Here is a 15,985-nt window from a genome sequence, read left to right on the forward strand (position 1 = left end):
TACCATATGTAAAATAGATAACCAATGGGAATTTGCTATATGACTCAGGGAACTCAAACAGGGACTCAATAACCACCTAGAGGGGTGGGATGGAGAGGGAGATGGGAGGGAGGTTCAAGAGGGAGGGGATATATGTATACCTATGACAGATTCTTGTTGATATTTTGCAGAAAACAGCAAAATTTTGTAAAGCAATTTTCCTTCAATCAAAAAATAAATTACTTAAAAAAACACTTTCTAGGTTTGACATAGCTGTTCTTCCAAGGAGACAAGTATCTTTTAATTTCATAGATGCAGTCACCATCCACACTGACTTTGGAGCCCAAGAAAATGAAATCTGACACTGTTTCTGAATTTTCCCCATTTATTTGCCATGAAGTTATAAGACCTTTTATTTTTATTTATATCTGAAGAAGTCAATGGCAACCCACTCCAGTATTCTTGCCTGGAGAATCCCAGGGATGGCGGAGCCTGGTGGGCTGCCGTCTATGGGGTCGCACAGAGTCGGGCACGACTGAGGTGACTTAGCAGCATTTTTATTTATATATTCTAGATACAAGAAATCCTCTGTCCGATATGTGTTGCTAATATTCTCTCCCAATCTGTAATTGGCCATTTCATATTCTTAATGGTGTCCTTATAAAAGTAAAATATTTTACTGTTAATATTTTTATAAAATCTAATCTATTTTTATTTTTCTGTTTCGATTAGCACTTCTGTGTTCTTTTTAAGAAAACTTGGGTGCATCATCATCACAAACAATTTCTCTTAGAAGTTTCATTATTTCAATGTTTATACTTAGGTATATAATCCCTTCTGAGTTAATTTCCTGTATGAAAAGTTCTACATTTATTTCTTTACATGAGTATATCTATTTTCTGGCATTACTCAATGAAAAGATTTTTCTTTCTTCATTGAATTGTCTTACAACACCTTTGTTGAAAATCATATATCTAGATTGAGACTTACTTTTAAGTTTTGTTAAAACAGTTAGATAGTGGCATTTACTGATATCTAGTTTATCCTTATGACTAAGGCATGTTTTTGCTTCTTTGTTGACAATCCCAAGTTTTCTATGATGTTTTCTGAATCTAGCTAATTGGATCTCAAACATTTCCCAACTGCAAGTGAGTTATAGGAACTGTGTAACTTAGACTCCTCATAGGTCGTTGTTTAGAGTTTCATATTATGCCTAAGCATTTCAGTATGCAGCTCATTATGAAAAGGTACCCATATGGATATTTCTGAAATTCTTCCTCTAAATTGGCCCAACTCTTTGGTATTTTGCTCCATAAAGTATAACTGCTTTAGCTTCCCAAAACTCATTTCACTCTCCTTAGTTCAGCAGTACTGCTGTGCTTTTCTTGGATTTTTTCTGTAAAATGGAAATAGCGTTACTTTGGGTTTCCCAGGTGGTGCAGTGGTCAAAGATCTGCCTGCCAATGCACGAGACATAAGAGACATGGGTTCAATCTCTGGGTTGGGAAGATCCCCTGGAATAGGAAATGGCAACCCACTCCAGTATTCTTGCCTGAAAAATTCCATGGATAGAGGAGCGTGGTGGGCTACAGTCTGTGAGATTGCAAAGAGTTGGACATGACTGACTGAGCACACGCTATCTTACCTGATGAGGTTATTATAGACAAGCTAATGAATGGATAATGATAGCTGCTTAATGAATGTTCAAAAAACTGCTGTTAGTGTTAGATTTGCAGTATAAAAAATGAGTAGAAAGGAAGGCTTAGTGTTATAGCCATGCAGCCCTGTAGAGCTCAATTTAAATAATTCTTGCTCCTTAATATCTATTTCTTTCTCCACAGAAGTCAGATAAACACTGGAACAACAAGCCTTCTTTTTATTAGCCCATATCACACACACATCAATTGAGAACCTTATATTTCTCATAATTAGAAATTGAAACAAGAAATCCTTGATTTCTTCTCTCTTTACATAGCACAAAACTCTTGAATTTTTCAGGAAGAGGATTATTCCTGGAAGAAATAGATGTCTAAGGGCAGTTTGACAAGTCTGAGACACACTGTTTTTGCTACTGGATGTGAAAATCGTGCTACCTCTTATTAATGTTACAGCACCTTGTAATTATCTTCTCTTAGCCCTCTTTGTCTTCTGGAATTCTTTTTTTTTTTTCCTCTCTCTCTCTCTCCATCTTCCTCTCTAAACACTAAGATATTTTCAGACAGAAGACAGTATTCTGTTTTAAACTTTCTAAGAATAAGGAAATCACCTGAGACAATTGCAAAATATCCACAGGCTCCATGTCAAATATTTCTAATTCAGAGTATCCTGAACAGAACCCAGCAATAGGCATCTTCACATGCATTTCAGAAGGCTCAAGTCTATGTGGTCGAAAAACTACTATTATCGTGTTCTATGCCATCCTCATTTTTGTGAAATCTTCCTTGTCAAAACAATTATCAAGTGCCTGGAACATCATCAACATTTAAAACATACTGATTTAATAAATGAATTAGTGGATGTATAGATGAATGTCACACTGAAAAATGTATTTAAGAGATGAATCTAACAGATAGTAAAGTGTAGAAAAATAATTTGTGCTCTCTTAGAATGCAGACATAACTAAGATACATAAAGCAGAGAGAGAAAATATTATCTGGCTTATTCTATTAGCAAACTTGAAGGAGAAAGAGGAGGCTACATGAAATTTTTAAAAAATGGCATTTACTTAATTCTTCAAAAGAGTCCAACTATATCCAGATTCTATAAGGCTAATTAATGATTAAGGGAATGACAGCTTATCAGCAAGTGAAAACTTGAGTCAAAATAAATTATATATGAAAAAAACATATCATTCAAACTATATATCTCTTATATGAATCAAGTAAAGTAAATAATTTATTTGATTTATTTTTACAAGTTATATTACTGCCTAGAATCCAAAGGAGTAACTCCCTTGAAGGTATTTATCCCCTGGAGTACCCTAACTCTATAAGACCCAAGGATTTGCTGGAGCTTCTGCCACCAGGAACACAGAGCAGCTAAGACTGCATCTGTCCCCTTAGCTCTAGCTCAGCTAGCAAGCAGAGCTTTCTTTCATCTTTAAAGGCTAATCTTAGCACCTAGATTTTCCCCCAATCAGTTCTGGAAAAATATACTGCATGACGCTCTCACAAATTTCTTCATTTCTCTCTTTCTTTATACTTTGAAGGGATATACAGGATAAAGAAAACTGAGATTGTGCCAGAACTCTGTAAGTGCTTCATTTGTATTATAGTTGTAAGACAACTCTTTTCTTTTAACAGTATCATCTTTCCATCAAACTGTACAGGTATATTAGGAATCAAAGAAAGATTCAAAGGCAGAAGGACTGGTGAGAACCATGCACAAGTGCAGTGGGTCATAGGATCAGGATCCAGAGAGAAACACAGGGACAGAGACCGTATGCGGAAGGCAGAGATCCAGCTGAAGAAAGTACAATCTGAATATAGAAAAAGACTAAAGTTAGAAAAATATTTTAAAATATGAAACAAAAATAGGCTTCCCTGGTAACTCAGCTGGCAAATAATCCTCCTGCAATGGAGGAGACCCCAGTTTAATTCCTGAGATAGGAAGATCCCCTGGAGAAGGGATAGGCTACCCACTCCAATATTCTTGGGCTTCCCTGGTGGCTCAGATGGTAAAGAATCTGCCTGCAGTACAGGAGACCTGGGTTCGATCCCTGGGTTGGGAAGATCCCCTGGAGGAGGGCATAGCAACCCATTCTCGTATTCTTGTCTGGAGAATCCCCATAGACAGAAGAGCCTGGCAGGTTTCAGTCCATGAGGTTGCAAAGAGTTGGACATGACTGAGCAACTAAGTACATATGCACACAAAACAAAAATATTCCTAAAATGACTTAATGTAGGAAAAATAATAAGGAAATGCCTGAAGAGCAGGACAGGTATATACTTAAGCAAAAAGGGAAAAAATGTATCTGCTGTATTGAAGGTGGAAGAATAAAAGTTAGGAGTAAATGGAAGTGTGAAAAATGCTGCCTGTGTGAGGATCACAGGGAGTAAAGAAGATATTGATTAATTTCCTACTCCAGTGGTGCATAAGCACACAGTACAAAAGAAATATTGAAAATATTAAAAACCAGATTCTGGTTAATTAGAAGATATAGTCTTATAGTGGGTAGTTTAGGATATTTGGGATACAATTTCACCTCTGCTGTTAAGTAGCTGTACAACCTATATCTTCACATTTTACCTTTTTGGGACTCCGTTTATAACATGAAGGGGTTGGAGTAGATGCTAAGAGCTAACACACTGAATACTAATGTCATTTAAAAACATAGCTGTGAACATTTGGTACTCACAAAAATGTTTTTTTTTTTCTGCTATTATTATTACTGCCATTTCAGATGAAAACCTGAGGCATATGAAAACAATTTCTACAAGGTCATAAATCTAGTAGGTGAAGAGCCGTGTTCCCAGTCTAGGCAGTCTGGCTCCAGAGCCCACACACTTCTGGCCTCACTATGCTTACATTCCAGCAAATGATCCCAGAACAAACTAACAGAGCAGTAACTGCACACAGTAATCAAATCTCAAAACTACTCAACATAGCCTTTTAGGAGATAAATATTAACATGGAGTTTTGAAGGATTGATAAACATTAATTGTGATGGCTAAAGAATTATGAGAAAAGAAAAGCAATTTTTATTGGCAAAGATAGAAATTTATGATGTGTGATGACTGTAGACTAGCAAAGAGTGATAAAATGATAAAATCTGCTAAAATGACCTGAGATAGTGATTAGAACAGAGAATTCAGGATAATCATGGGGAAACAAGAGAACTAAGAACTTAAGAAGAAAATAAGACCCATAAAGGGATAGGATAATTTTATTCCAATAACAAGAAAGCTGTCTTTTTTTTTTTTTTTAAGAATGAATCTTCTTGTATCTTCAAAGAACAAATCAAGACCAAAGAGTGGAAGTTTTAAGTAGCCATAGTTCATCTCAGTGTAAGGAGACTCTGGCCAATTAAGCCATCTAACAAGACAACAGTCTGCTTTGTGAGGTAATAGACTCTTTATAACTGGAACTTGACTACTGTGATTGGACAACACATATTCATGTTAAAAAGTTTATAGGCTTAGGTGCAGATTAGGAAAGAAGACTCCTGTTCAGTTCAGTTTAGTCCCTCAGTCGTGTCTGACTCTTTATGACCCCATGGACTGCAGCATGCCAGACCTCCCTGTCCATCATCAACTGCCAGAGTCTACCCAAACCCATGTCCATTGAGTCCGTGATGCCATCCAACCATCTCATCCTCTGTCATCCCCTTCTCCTCCTGCCCTCAATCTTTCCCAACATCAGGGTCTTTTCAAATGAGTCGCTAGTGTAAAGGTTTTCGAATTATGTTATTTCTGAATCAAATCACAGGTCTCCCACAGAAAATGGTGAGGCTTTTTCTGAGAATATTATGGAGGCATCAGAGATTGAAGCAGTGGTCAAGAGAGTGAAGGTGTCAGCCAAAGAATTAGCATTCTCTGAGCATGACTTGAGCTTTAGCTAGATTCTTAATCCCAAATTACCATGCACCCATGACAAGAGAAACCCCAATATATGAGGTCATTCTAAGCCCATCTCAAAGGTTTCACAACTAATCATGAGCAAATAAATCTCAGCACTTCAGTATGTGTAAGCAAGTAGTATTTGTCTCAAGTATATGAGGGACTAGAGAGATGACTTTTCAATTGTTTTTTCTAGTTCATACTTTCATAAAATTACTTTGAAGATAGGTGATTTCCAGGACTGTCACTCTCATGTGGGTTAAGCAAATGGTTTAATCTTTTCAAAATTCAGTTTCCATAAACTCACAGGTTTAGATGAGATGACTTTACCATTACCTCTTGATTTAACACATTATGTATGAAGCTTCTATGCCGATAAGAAGACAGAGAAATGGAAACAACTTACAAAAATGAAAAGAATGTCTTCAGATATCATTGAATTGGGGATTTTCTTATGCCACTACTCCTCAAGCCTACTGCTTTCCCCTCACCCCTTGATCAATGTGCTTAACTTGTTTGTTACTCATTGTTTCAGATTAGTATTGTCAACTTTGTACAGAAATACAGGCATGGTCTATTCCGGGGCATTCACTTTTGTCAAATTCATTCTGTTGCCGGTTGCAGAATGTCTGAGTCTGATTTGCAGTAACCAATGAAAAGGCAGAACCAGAGCATGATCACCGAGTTCATCCTTATAGGCTTCTCAAACCTAGGGAATCTGCAGATCCTTCTCTTCTTTATCTTCCTCCTGGTCTACCTGACCACTCTGATGGCCAATGCCACCATCATGATGGTCATTCATCTGGATCGGGCTTTGCACACCCCTATGTACTTCTTTCTCTCTGTCCTCTCCTGTTCTGAAACCTGCTACACCTTGGTCATTGTGCCAAAAATGCTGACCAACCTGCTTTCCACAGCTCCAACTATTTCATTATCTGGGTGTGTGGCCCAGCTCTATTTCTTTGTGGGCTTGGCTTGTACCAACTGTTTCCTAATTGCTGTCATGGGCTATGATCGCTATGTTGCCATCTGCAACCCTCTCAACTACACACTCATTGTCAGTAGAGCCACCTGCACACAGCTGGTTTTAGCCTCAAGCTTCTGTGGTTTCCTGATCTCTGTGGTTGTCAACTTCCTGGTGTTTAGTGTACCCTTCTGTGCCTCCAATCGGATCAACCACTTCTTCTGTGACATTTCCCCTGTCATAAAACTGGGCTGCACAGACACCAACCTGAAGGAGATGGTTATCTTCTTCCTCAGCATTCTGGTGTTGCTGGTTCCCTTCGTGCTGATCTTCATCTCCTACGTCTTCATTGCTTCCACCATCCTCAAGATCTCCTCAGTAGAGGGACAGTATAAGGCCTTTGCCACCTGTGCCTCCCACCTCACAGTGGTCATTGTCCACTATGGCTGTGCTTCCTTTATCTACTTGAGGCCCACATCCCTGTACTCCTCAGATAAGGATCGGCTTGTGGCGGTGACCTATACAGTGATTACCCCACTACTTAACCCTCTTGTCTATACACTGAGAAATAAAGAAGTAAAGACAGCTCTGAAAAAAGTTCTCAGTAGGTACTTGCTTTCCAAAATTGTATGAGTTGACAAATCAGAAAAATTATATTCATGAAAGTATCCAGGATAGGATGCCAATAAACATAGTTTTTGTTTAAAAAAGAAAACAAGAAAGAAGGCTGTGTTATTTTTATTGGAAAGACCTTTATGTTTGCCCTCTATTCACTGTAGAGGTTGTACCATTTGGTCTTCAGAAAGTTATGTGAATGTGGCAACTTTCAAGGACTCAATCCATGTTATTATTGGACATTTAAAATGTCAGTTTTCTCAGACCAACACTACAAATACTGCATTATTTTTCTGAGAATGCCCAGTCTGCTAATATTCTTCCTACACTGAACAGTAGAGAATGTTAAGTGTCTGAATGCTTCCATATATTTTTTGAGGTAAAAGCAATATTTACAATAAAAAATTGTAGACAAAAAGAATAATTCATTTATGGATAAATGAGGAGAGATCAAAGTTCCATGAGGTTGATGGTAAAACAGAAAACATGGATTTTGGAATCATAAAGACCTAGGTTTGAATATTGATTTGAATCATTTTCCAGCCAAACGCCAGGTGTCAGACTTAACCTCTCTCATGGTCAGTTATTCCCTATGTAACGTGACACCTTTAATGTCTTCTCACTTGAGCATGGTAAGAACTAAAGGATTTAATAGATGCAAAGCAATTTGGTGCTCTTCTGATGGAAAGCATTAAAAATTACTAGTTTTTTCCCACCTCCCTTCATTTTCTTTTCTTTATTCCATAAACTAGGATTGCAATAACGTCAGTTGCAGTGTGAAATTGAGTTGACCATCCAAGAATTCTTTTATGAACCTGCCAATATGAGCAAAGCATTAAACTAGGTATTGTAGGAAAAGAGTAATAAACTATGGTTCCCTCTTTATTTCACGCTTCGCTATAAGAAATAACCAAATGGTGATCACATATATAGGTGGATTACATTTATTTGCATGACTATTTTTTGTGGGTTTTTTTTTTAAAGATGTGTCTCAATAAAGCAGCATCATTTTATATGAACCTAATTTCTTAAGTTTTCACTTATCAGCCTTCCACTTGAGCAACATGTAGTAGGAGCTCTTACTTGGGTATGTGGAGGGGGGTAAAAGTTGAAGCGTCACATAACATAGATCCAAAAATAAGTTTCCTGTGTGAGCATGTACCTATAACTTAAATTCTATAAAATGGAAATAAATAAAACATTGTTTACATAAGAATTAAATCAGGAAATGTCTTATGGTATATACAGCTTGTCTTTTTATGACTGGCTTATTTCACTTAGGGAAGGGAGAGTTGTTATTTAATGGTTACAGTTTCAGATTTGAAAAATGGAAGTGTTCTGGAGTTCTGTTTTATAACAATGTGAGTATAGTTCATACTACTGAACTACACACATAAAAGTGGATAAGATAGCAAACTTTATGTTATGTCTTTCTTACAATAAAAATAGATCTTGTTATGTGTCAACAGGTTATATTATCATTTGCTGTTCTGAGCTGAGCTCAACATGGTAACTCTGCTTCAAGTTTCACATTTGTTGGATTTGACCATTTTGGATAGGTTGGAATTAGATTTGCATCAACTATTTTTATTCTAGATACCATGTCTAAAAGAACTGGGAGAGTTCATCTAATGCTGGTAGCAGAAAACCTGCAATGAATTTTTTAAATTAATTTATTTGTTTTAATTGGAGGCCAATTACATTACAATATTGTAGTGGTTTTTTGCCATACATTGACATGAATCAGCCATGGGTGTACATGTGTTCCCCATCCTGAACCCCCCTCGGACCTCCCTCCCAATCCCATCCCTCAGGGTCATCCCAGTGCACTGGCCCTGAACGCCCTGTCTCATGCATCCAACCTGGACTGGTGATCTGTTTCACATATGATAATATATATGTTTCAATGCTATTCTCTCAAATCATCCCACCCTCGCTTTCTCCCACAGAGTCCAAAAGTCTGTTCTTTACATCTGTGTCTCTTTTGCTGTCTCACATATAGGGACATTGTTACAATCTTTCTAAATTCCATATATATGAGTTAATATACTGTATTGGTGTTTTTCTTTCTGACTTACTTTACTCTGTATAATAGGCTCCATTTTCATCCACCTCATTAGAACTGATTATAACACATTCTTTTTAATAGCTCAGTAACATTCCATTGTATATATCTACCACAGCTTTCTTATCCATTCATCTGGTGATGGACATCTAGGTTGCTTCCATGTCCTGGCTATTGTAAACAGTACTCTGATGAACATTGGGGTACATGTGTCTCTTTCAATTCTGGTTTCCTCAGTGTGTATGCCCAGCAGCGGGATTGCTGGGTCACATGGCAGTTCTATTTTCAACTTTTTAAGGACTCTCCACACTGTTCTCCATAGTGGCTGTACTATTTTGCATTCACACCAACAGTGTAGGAGGGTTCCCTTTTCTATGCACCTTCTCTGGCATTTATTGAAAAAACCTGCAATGCATTTTTTGACCAAGTGGCTCAGATGGTAAAGAATCTGTCTGCAATGCAGGAGACCTGGGTTCAATCCTTGGGTCTGGAAGAGCCCCTGGAAAAGGGAAAGGCTACCACTTCAGTATTCTTGCCTGGATAATTCCATGGACAGAGGAGTCTGGTAGGCTACAGTCCATGGGGTCTCATAGAGTCAGACACAACTGAATGACTAACAACACTTTGACTCTGGAAAACTATCCCTTCTGCCTGTATTTCATTAGCTAACATAAATCCCAGTCAGCTCAATTCAGTTGCTCAGTCATGTCTGACTCTTTGCAACCCCATGGACTGCAGCACGGCAGACTTCCCTGTCCATCACCCAGAGCTTGCTCAAACTTATGTCCATCGAGTTGGTGATGCCATTCAACCATCTCATCCTCTGTCGTCCCCTTCTCCTCCCGCCTTCAATCTTTCCCAGCATCAGGGTCTTTTCTAATGAGTCAGCTCTTCGCATCAGATGGCCAAAGTACTGGAGCTTCAGCTTCAATATCAGTCCTTGCAATGACTATTTCAGACGGATTTCCTTTAGAATTGACTGGTTTGATCTCCTTGCTGTCTAAGGGACTCTCAAGAGTCTTCTCCAACACCACAGGTCAAAATCATCAATTCTTCAGCTTTCAGCTATTTTATGGTCCAAATCTCACATCCATACATGACTACTGAAAAAAACCATAGCTTTGACTAGATGGACATTTGACGGCAACGTAATGTCTCTGCTTTTTGATATGCTGTCTAGGTTGGTCATAGCTTTTCTTCCAAGGAGCAAGCATCTTTTAATTTCATGGCTTCAGTCACCATCTGCAATGATTTTGGAGCCCAAGAAAAGAAAATCTGTCACAGTTTTCATTGTTTCCCCATTTATTTGCCATGCAGTGATGGGACCAGATGCCATAATCTTCGTTTTTTGAATGTTGAGTTTTAAGCCAGCTTTTCAGTCTCCTCTTTCACTTTCATCAAGAGGCTCTTTAGTTCCTCTTCACTTTCTATCATAAGTGTGGTGTTATCTGCATATCTGAGGTTTTTGATATTTCTCCAGGTAGTCTTGATTCCAACTATGCTTCATCCAGCCTGGCATTTTGCATGATGTACTCTGCATATAAGTTAAATAAGCTGGGTGACAATATACAACCTTGATGTACTCCTTTCAAAATTTGGAATCAATCCACTGTTCCATGTCCAGTTCTAACTGTTGCTTCTTGACCTGCGTACAGATTTCTCAGGAGGCAGGTCAGGTGGTCTGGTATTCCCATCTCTTTCAGAATTTTTCACAGTTTGTTGTGATCCACACAGTCAAAGGTTTTGGTGTAGTCAGTAAAACAAAAGTAGATGTTTTTCTGGAACTCTCTTGATTTTTCTATGATCCAGGGGATGTTGGAAATTTGATCTCTGGTTCCTCTGCCTTTTCTAATTTCAGCTTCAACATATGGAAGTTCTTGTTTCATATACTGTTGGAGCCTCGCTTGAAGGATTTTGAGCATTACGTTGCTAGCATGTGAGATGAGTGCAATTGTGTTGTAGTTTGAACATTCTTTGGAACTACCTTTCTTTGGGATTGGAATGAAAACTGACCTTTTCCAGTCCTGTGGCCAGTGCTGAGATTTCCAAATTTGCTGGCATATTGAATGCAACACTTTCACAACATCATCTTTTAGGATTTGAAATAGCTCAACTGGAATTTCATCACCTCCACTAGTTTTGCTCATAATGATGCTTCCTAAAGGCCCACCTGACTGTGCATTCCAGGATGTCTGGCTCTAGGTGAATAATCACAGCATCGTGGTTATCTGGGTCATTAAGATCTTTTTTGTGTAGTTTTTCTATGTATTCTTGTCACCTCTTCTTAATTCTGCTTCTGTTATGTCCATACCATTTCTCTCCTTTAGGTAGTTCCTTCTTTGCATGAAATGTTCCCTTGACATTTCTAATTTTCTTGAAGAGATCTCTGGTCTTTCCCATTCTATTGTTTTCCTCATTTCTTTGCATTGATCACTGAGTAAGTCTTTTTTTATCTCTCCTTGCTATTCTTTGGAACTCTGCATTCAGGTGGGTATATCTTTCCTTTTCTCCTTTGTCTTTAGCTTCTCTTCTTTTCTCAGGTATTGAAAGGCCTCCTCGGACAACCTTTTGCCTTTTTGTACTTCTTTTTCTTGGCATTAAATCCCAATACCAAGCCCAAGGTTCTGTGGTTGAGAATTATACTCAACATCTAAAAGGAGCAACTGAAAAGCCAGAGAGCATTAGAGTTAGAAAGGGAAAAAGCTCTTGCTTAAAATTTAATCTACAACAATGATCTATGACCCAACAATTCCACTGCTTACGTAGACTAGATTAAAAAGAGTCATATGTTGCTAAACTTCCTAAGGTTGGGTAGTATCAGTTTTCTAACTTTATTCCTATCTCAATATGTTTTTTTTTTTTTTTTTATAATATATCCTTGTACCTTATTTATTTTATTTTTTTTTTGTTTTTTTTGTTTTTTTGTTTTTTTTTTTTTTTTTTTTTTTAAATTTATTTATTTTAGTTGGGGGCCAATCACTTCACAACATTGCAATAGTTTTTGCCATACATTGACATGAATCAGCCATGGATGATTTAACTTTTATTCAAATGTGGTGAGGACAGCATATCAGGAAGCAATTGCCATTGAAAAGATAGTTAATTGCACACAGTTCCCAAGAGAAGATGGGACGTGCCATGCTTAGGACAAGAGAACAGTGTAAGAGCCTGAAAAAGCAGACAAGTAGGCTTCCCAGATGGCTCAGCAGGTAAAGAATCCTCCTGCAATGCAGGAGACACAGGTTCAATCCCTGGACCAGGTAGTTGCCTTAGAGAAGGAAATGGCAACCCACTCTAGTATTCTTGCCTGGAAAATCCCGTGGACAGAGAAGCCTGAGAGACTACAGTCCAAGGGATTCACAAAGAGCACATTAACTTATTAGGGGCTATGGGCTCTGGATTGATTAGTTTGCATATGAAAGACTAGCTCTAAGGAAAGTCCTTTGTTATCTCCAGGAATTGGAAAATTCTAACCTTAGTTAGGAAAAGCAGTCCCTCCTTGATAATTGAGGCTCCAAAAGGCCATCAAGGCTGATCAAAGGAGTCAAAACATCTGACACAGAACCTAGAAAATATAGTTAATATGCAGTATTATGTTAGTATTCTAGATCCTTTGCCTTTGCATATAAACTTTACAATCAGTCTTGATATCCACAAAATAATTTGCTGGAATTTTGACTGGGATTGCATGGAATCTACAGATCAGTCTGAGAAGAACTGACATCGTAACAAAATTCAGTCTTCCTATCCACATAGACTATTTCTCCATGTATTGAGATTGTCGACTACAAATTGGCACTTGCCAAGAGCATTGCCAGCACCTGAACAACAAGGGCATTTGCCATCTGCCTCTGTGGAGACCGAATCCTGTGTTGTTGTGGCTGTTGACCTTAACACCCCTGAGGGAGTTCAAGGTGAAGTGAGGCACTCTGTTCTTCAGGGAATCTTGTGGACCAAGTCTTTAGATATTTTCAGGAACTGATTTCATGATCCCAATCTTTGCATCTCTTGATATCTAGAAAAGCATTAAATCCCTTCATCAGCTCCTCGTGACTAGCAGAAAATCTTTTGTAAACTGAGTGTTTAATTGCATTGACCTGTCTCTTGAGAAACCTGTATGCAGGTCAGGAAGCAACAGTTAGAACTGGACGTGGAACAACAGACTGGTTCCAAATAGGAAAAGGAGTACATCAAGGCTGTATGTTGTCACCCTGCTTATTTAACTTATAATGCAGAGTACATCATGAGAAACGCTGGGCTGGAAGAAACACAAGCTGGAATCAAGATTGCCAGGAGAAATATCAATAACCTCAGATATGCAGATGACACCACCCTTATGGCAGAAAGTGAAGAAGAACTAAAGAGCCTCTTGATGAAAGTGAAAGAGGAGAGTGAAAAAGTTGGCTTAAAGCTCAACGTTCAGAAAACTAAGATCATGGCATCTGGTTCCATCACTTCATGGGAAATAGATGGGGAAACAGTGGAAACAGTGTCAGACTTTATTTATCTGGGCTCCAAAATCACTGCTGATGGTGATTGCAGCCATGAAATTAAAAGACGCTTATTCCTTGGAAGGAAAGTTATGACCAACCTAGATAGCATATTGAAAAGCAGAGTCATTACTTTGCCAACAAAAGTACGTCTAGTCAAGGCTATAGTTTTTCCAGTAGTCATGTATGGATGTGAGAGTTGTATGGTGAAGAAAGCTGAGAACCGAAGAATTGATGCTTTTGAACTGTGGTGTTGGAGAAGACTCTTGAGAGTCCCTTGGACTGCAAGAAGATCCAACCAGTCCACCCTAAAGGAGATAAATCCTGGGTGTTCATTGAAAGGACTGATGTTGAAGCTGAAACTCCAATAGTTTGGCCACCTCATGCAAAGAGTTGACTCATTGGAAAAGACTCTAAGGCTGGGAAGGGTTGGGGGCAGGAGGAGAAGGGGACGACAGCAGATGAGATGGCTGGATGGCATCACCGACTCGATGGACATGGGTTTGGGTCGACTCCAAGAGTTGGTGATGGACAGGGAGATCTGGTGTGCTACGATTCATGGGGTCGCAAAGAGTCGGACACGACTGAGCAACTGAACTGAACTGAACTGAAATTGCACTGAGCTACTCTGAACTACCCCTTCCCCCAAATCATATATTGATCTTCCCCCACTGCATTTTTGGAACAATCTCTCAGAACTAATTGAAGTGCTGTCTCCAGGGCTGCAATCCTCATTTTGCACCAAATAAAACTTAATTCACAACTCTCGAGTTGTGCATCATTTTTTAGTTGACAAGATCTTTAACATCTTTCACTAGTATTTTATAATTTTCCTCATAAAGGTCTTGTACATATTTTGTAGTTTATCTTTAAGTTTCTTTTTCTTTTGCTGCTAATATAAATGATATGTATTTTTGATTTCAAATTCTAATTGTCTATTGCTGGTATATAGAGGAAAGTTAACTTTTGTATAGTAATGATACATCTTACAATCTTATTATAATCACTTTTTAGTTTCAGGAGGGTTTTGTGTTTTTGTTTTTGGTTTGTTGTGGGGTTTTTTGACTTTTCATTTTTGCCTATTCTTGAGAGTTTCTTTGTAGACCATCATGTCATCTATGAAGAGAGACGGTTTTATTTCTTCTTTCTTTTGATGTTTTGCTTCTGTTTTTATTTTTATAATTTCTATATTACTGTTTTCCAGAAGCTGAATCTGTGTTTGTATCTGACAGATTCTTAGAGGCACTACCAATTTAGGTGCTCTATACACTAAATCCAGAGCTTGAGGTTTCTTGAGTTAAGTGATGATGCAATTTTTAGATGCAAATCAGAATGAGGACCTACCAGTTACAACCTCTCATAAGTGAATCTATTTTCACCACCCCGACCGTATTGCCTGTCAGCCTTGAGACAACTCCTATCAGGACCTCCCACAGTGAGCTAAAAGTTGGCTTAATTCTGCTTTATGTTTATCTTAAGATGTCCTCCCTCAGAGTCCCAGCTTAAAGTAGATCTACTGTTTGACTTCCTATTTTGGTGGGTCTTGGACCTTAATTTCTGTCTGTCTCATCCTGTGATTCCCTCATGTCACAAGCTGGATTTGTAATTCCATCCAGATAAATAAATGTCCTCGGTGTAAAAGACATTTTTGTACTTCATTTCTCTCAGGATTCTTCTTTCTCTCAGATTATGACCTGGAAGTTCCTACAATGCTTTCAGCTGATAAATATGCATTAAGGAAAATTTTTAAATATTCCCCAGCAATGTCAGTTGTTTTCAGAAAGAGCATTTGTTTAAATAACCAGAGTAGTCAATAGAAGAAATAGAAATTCTCAGCCGTCCTCTTCAGTCTTTTTTCTTTGAATATCCTAGGTTTAGTCATTCAGTAGTTTCTACTTAGCTTTCTTATTCTCAGTGTTTTTATTCATAACACATTAGTCAAATCTTAGCCCTGGTTATGTTCAAGAAGATTTTCACTGTGAGGGGCTCATCTTTCTAGCTATGCTGTCTCTTCACTGTCTCTTCACATGCTTCAGTTTGCCTCTTATTACACACAGTTATGTAACCCTGCTACATCAGATGGATTCATGTAATTTATTTATCTCATATCATTGTAATATCTAACAGTGCTTTCCAAAGCACAGCATTCAATGAATGGTCACTGAATAAAAGTCATTCCCTTATAATAATTCTTTTAAGGGAACTAATAAATCCAGTTGTTTAACTTTTTATTCAGTATATGCCTTTTCCAGTAGTCATGTACAGATCTGAGAGTTGGACCAAAAAGAAGGCTGAGCACCGAAGAATTGATGCT

At 38.1% G+C, this 15,985-nt stretch overlaps 1 protein-coding gene across 1 annotated transcript; it reads left to right on the top strand.

The window, feature by feature from the left end:
• Positions 1-4,895: 4,895 nt before the first annotated feature.
• On the top strand, positions 4,896-7,134 carry LOC145506315 (olfactory receptor 10T2-like). The gene has a single exon (XM_081490642.1). The coding sequence runs from the start codon at positions 6,190-6,192 to the stop codon at positions 7,132-7,134; it is 945 nt and encodes a 314-aa protein (XP_081346768.1). The 5' UTR covers positions 4,896-6,189.
• The last annotated feature ends 8,851 nt before the right edge of the window (positions 7,135-15,985 follow it).

The sequence above is a fragment of the Giraffa tippelskirchi genome, chromosome 5, assembly GCF_054371585.1.
Source record: "Giraffa tippelskirchi isolate mGirTip1 chromosome 5, T2T-mGirTip1v1.2.pri, whole genome shotgun sequence".
Classification (NCBI taxonomy): Eukaryota; Metazoa; Chordata; class Mammalia; order Artiodactyla; family Giraffidae; genus Giraffa; species Giraffa tippelskirchi.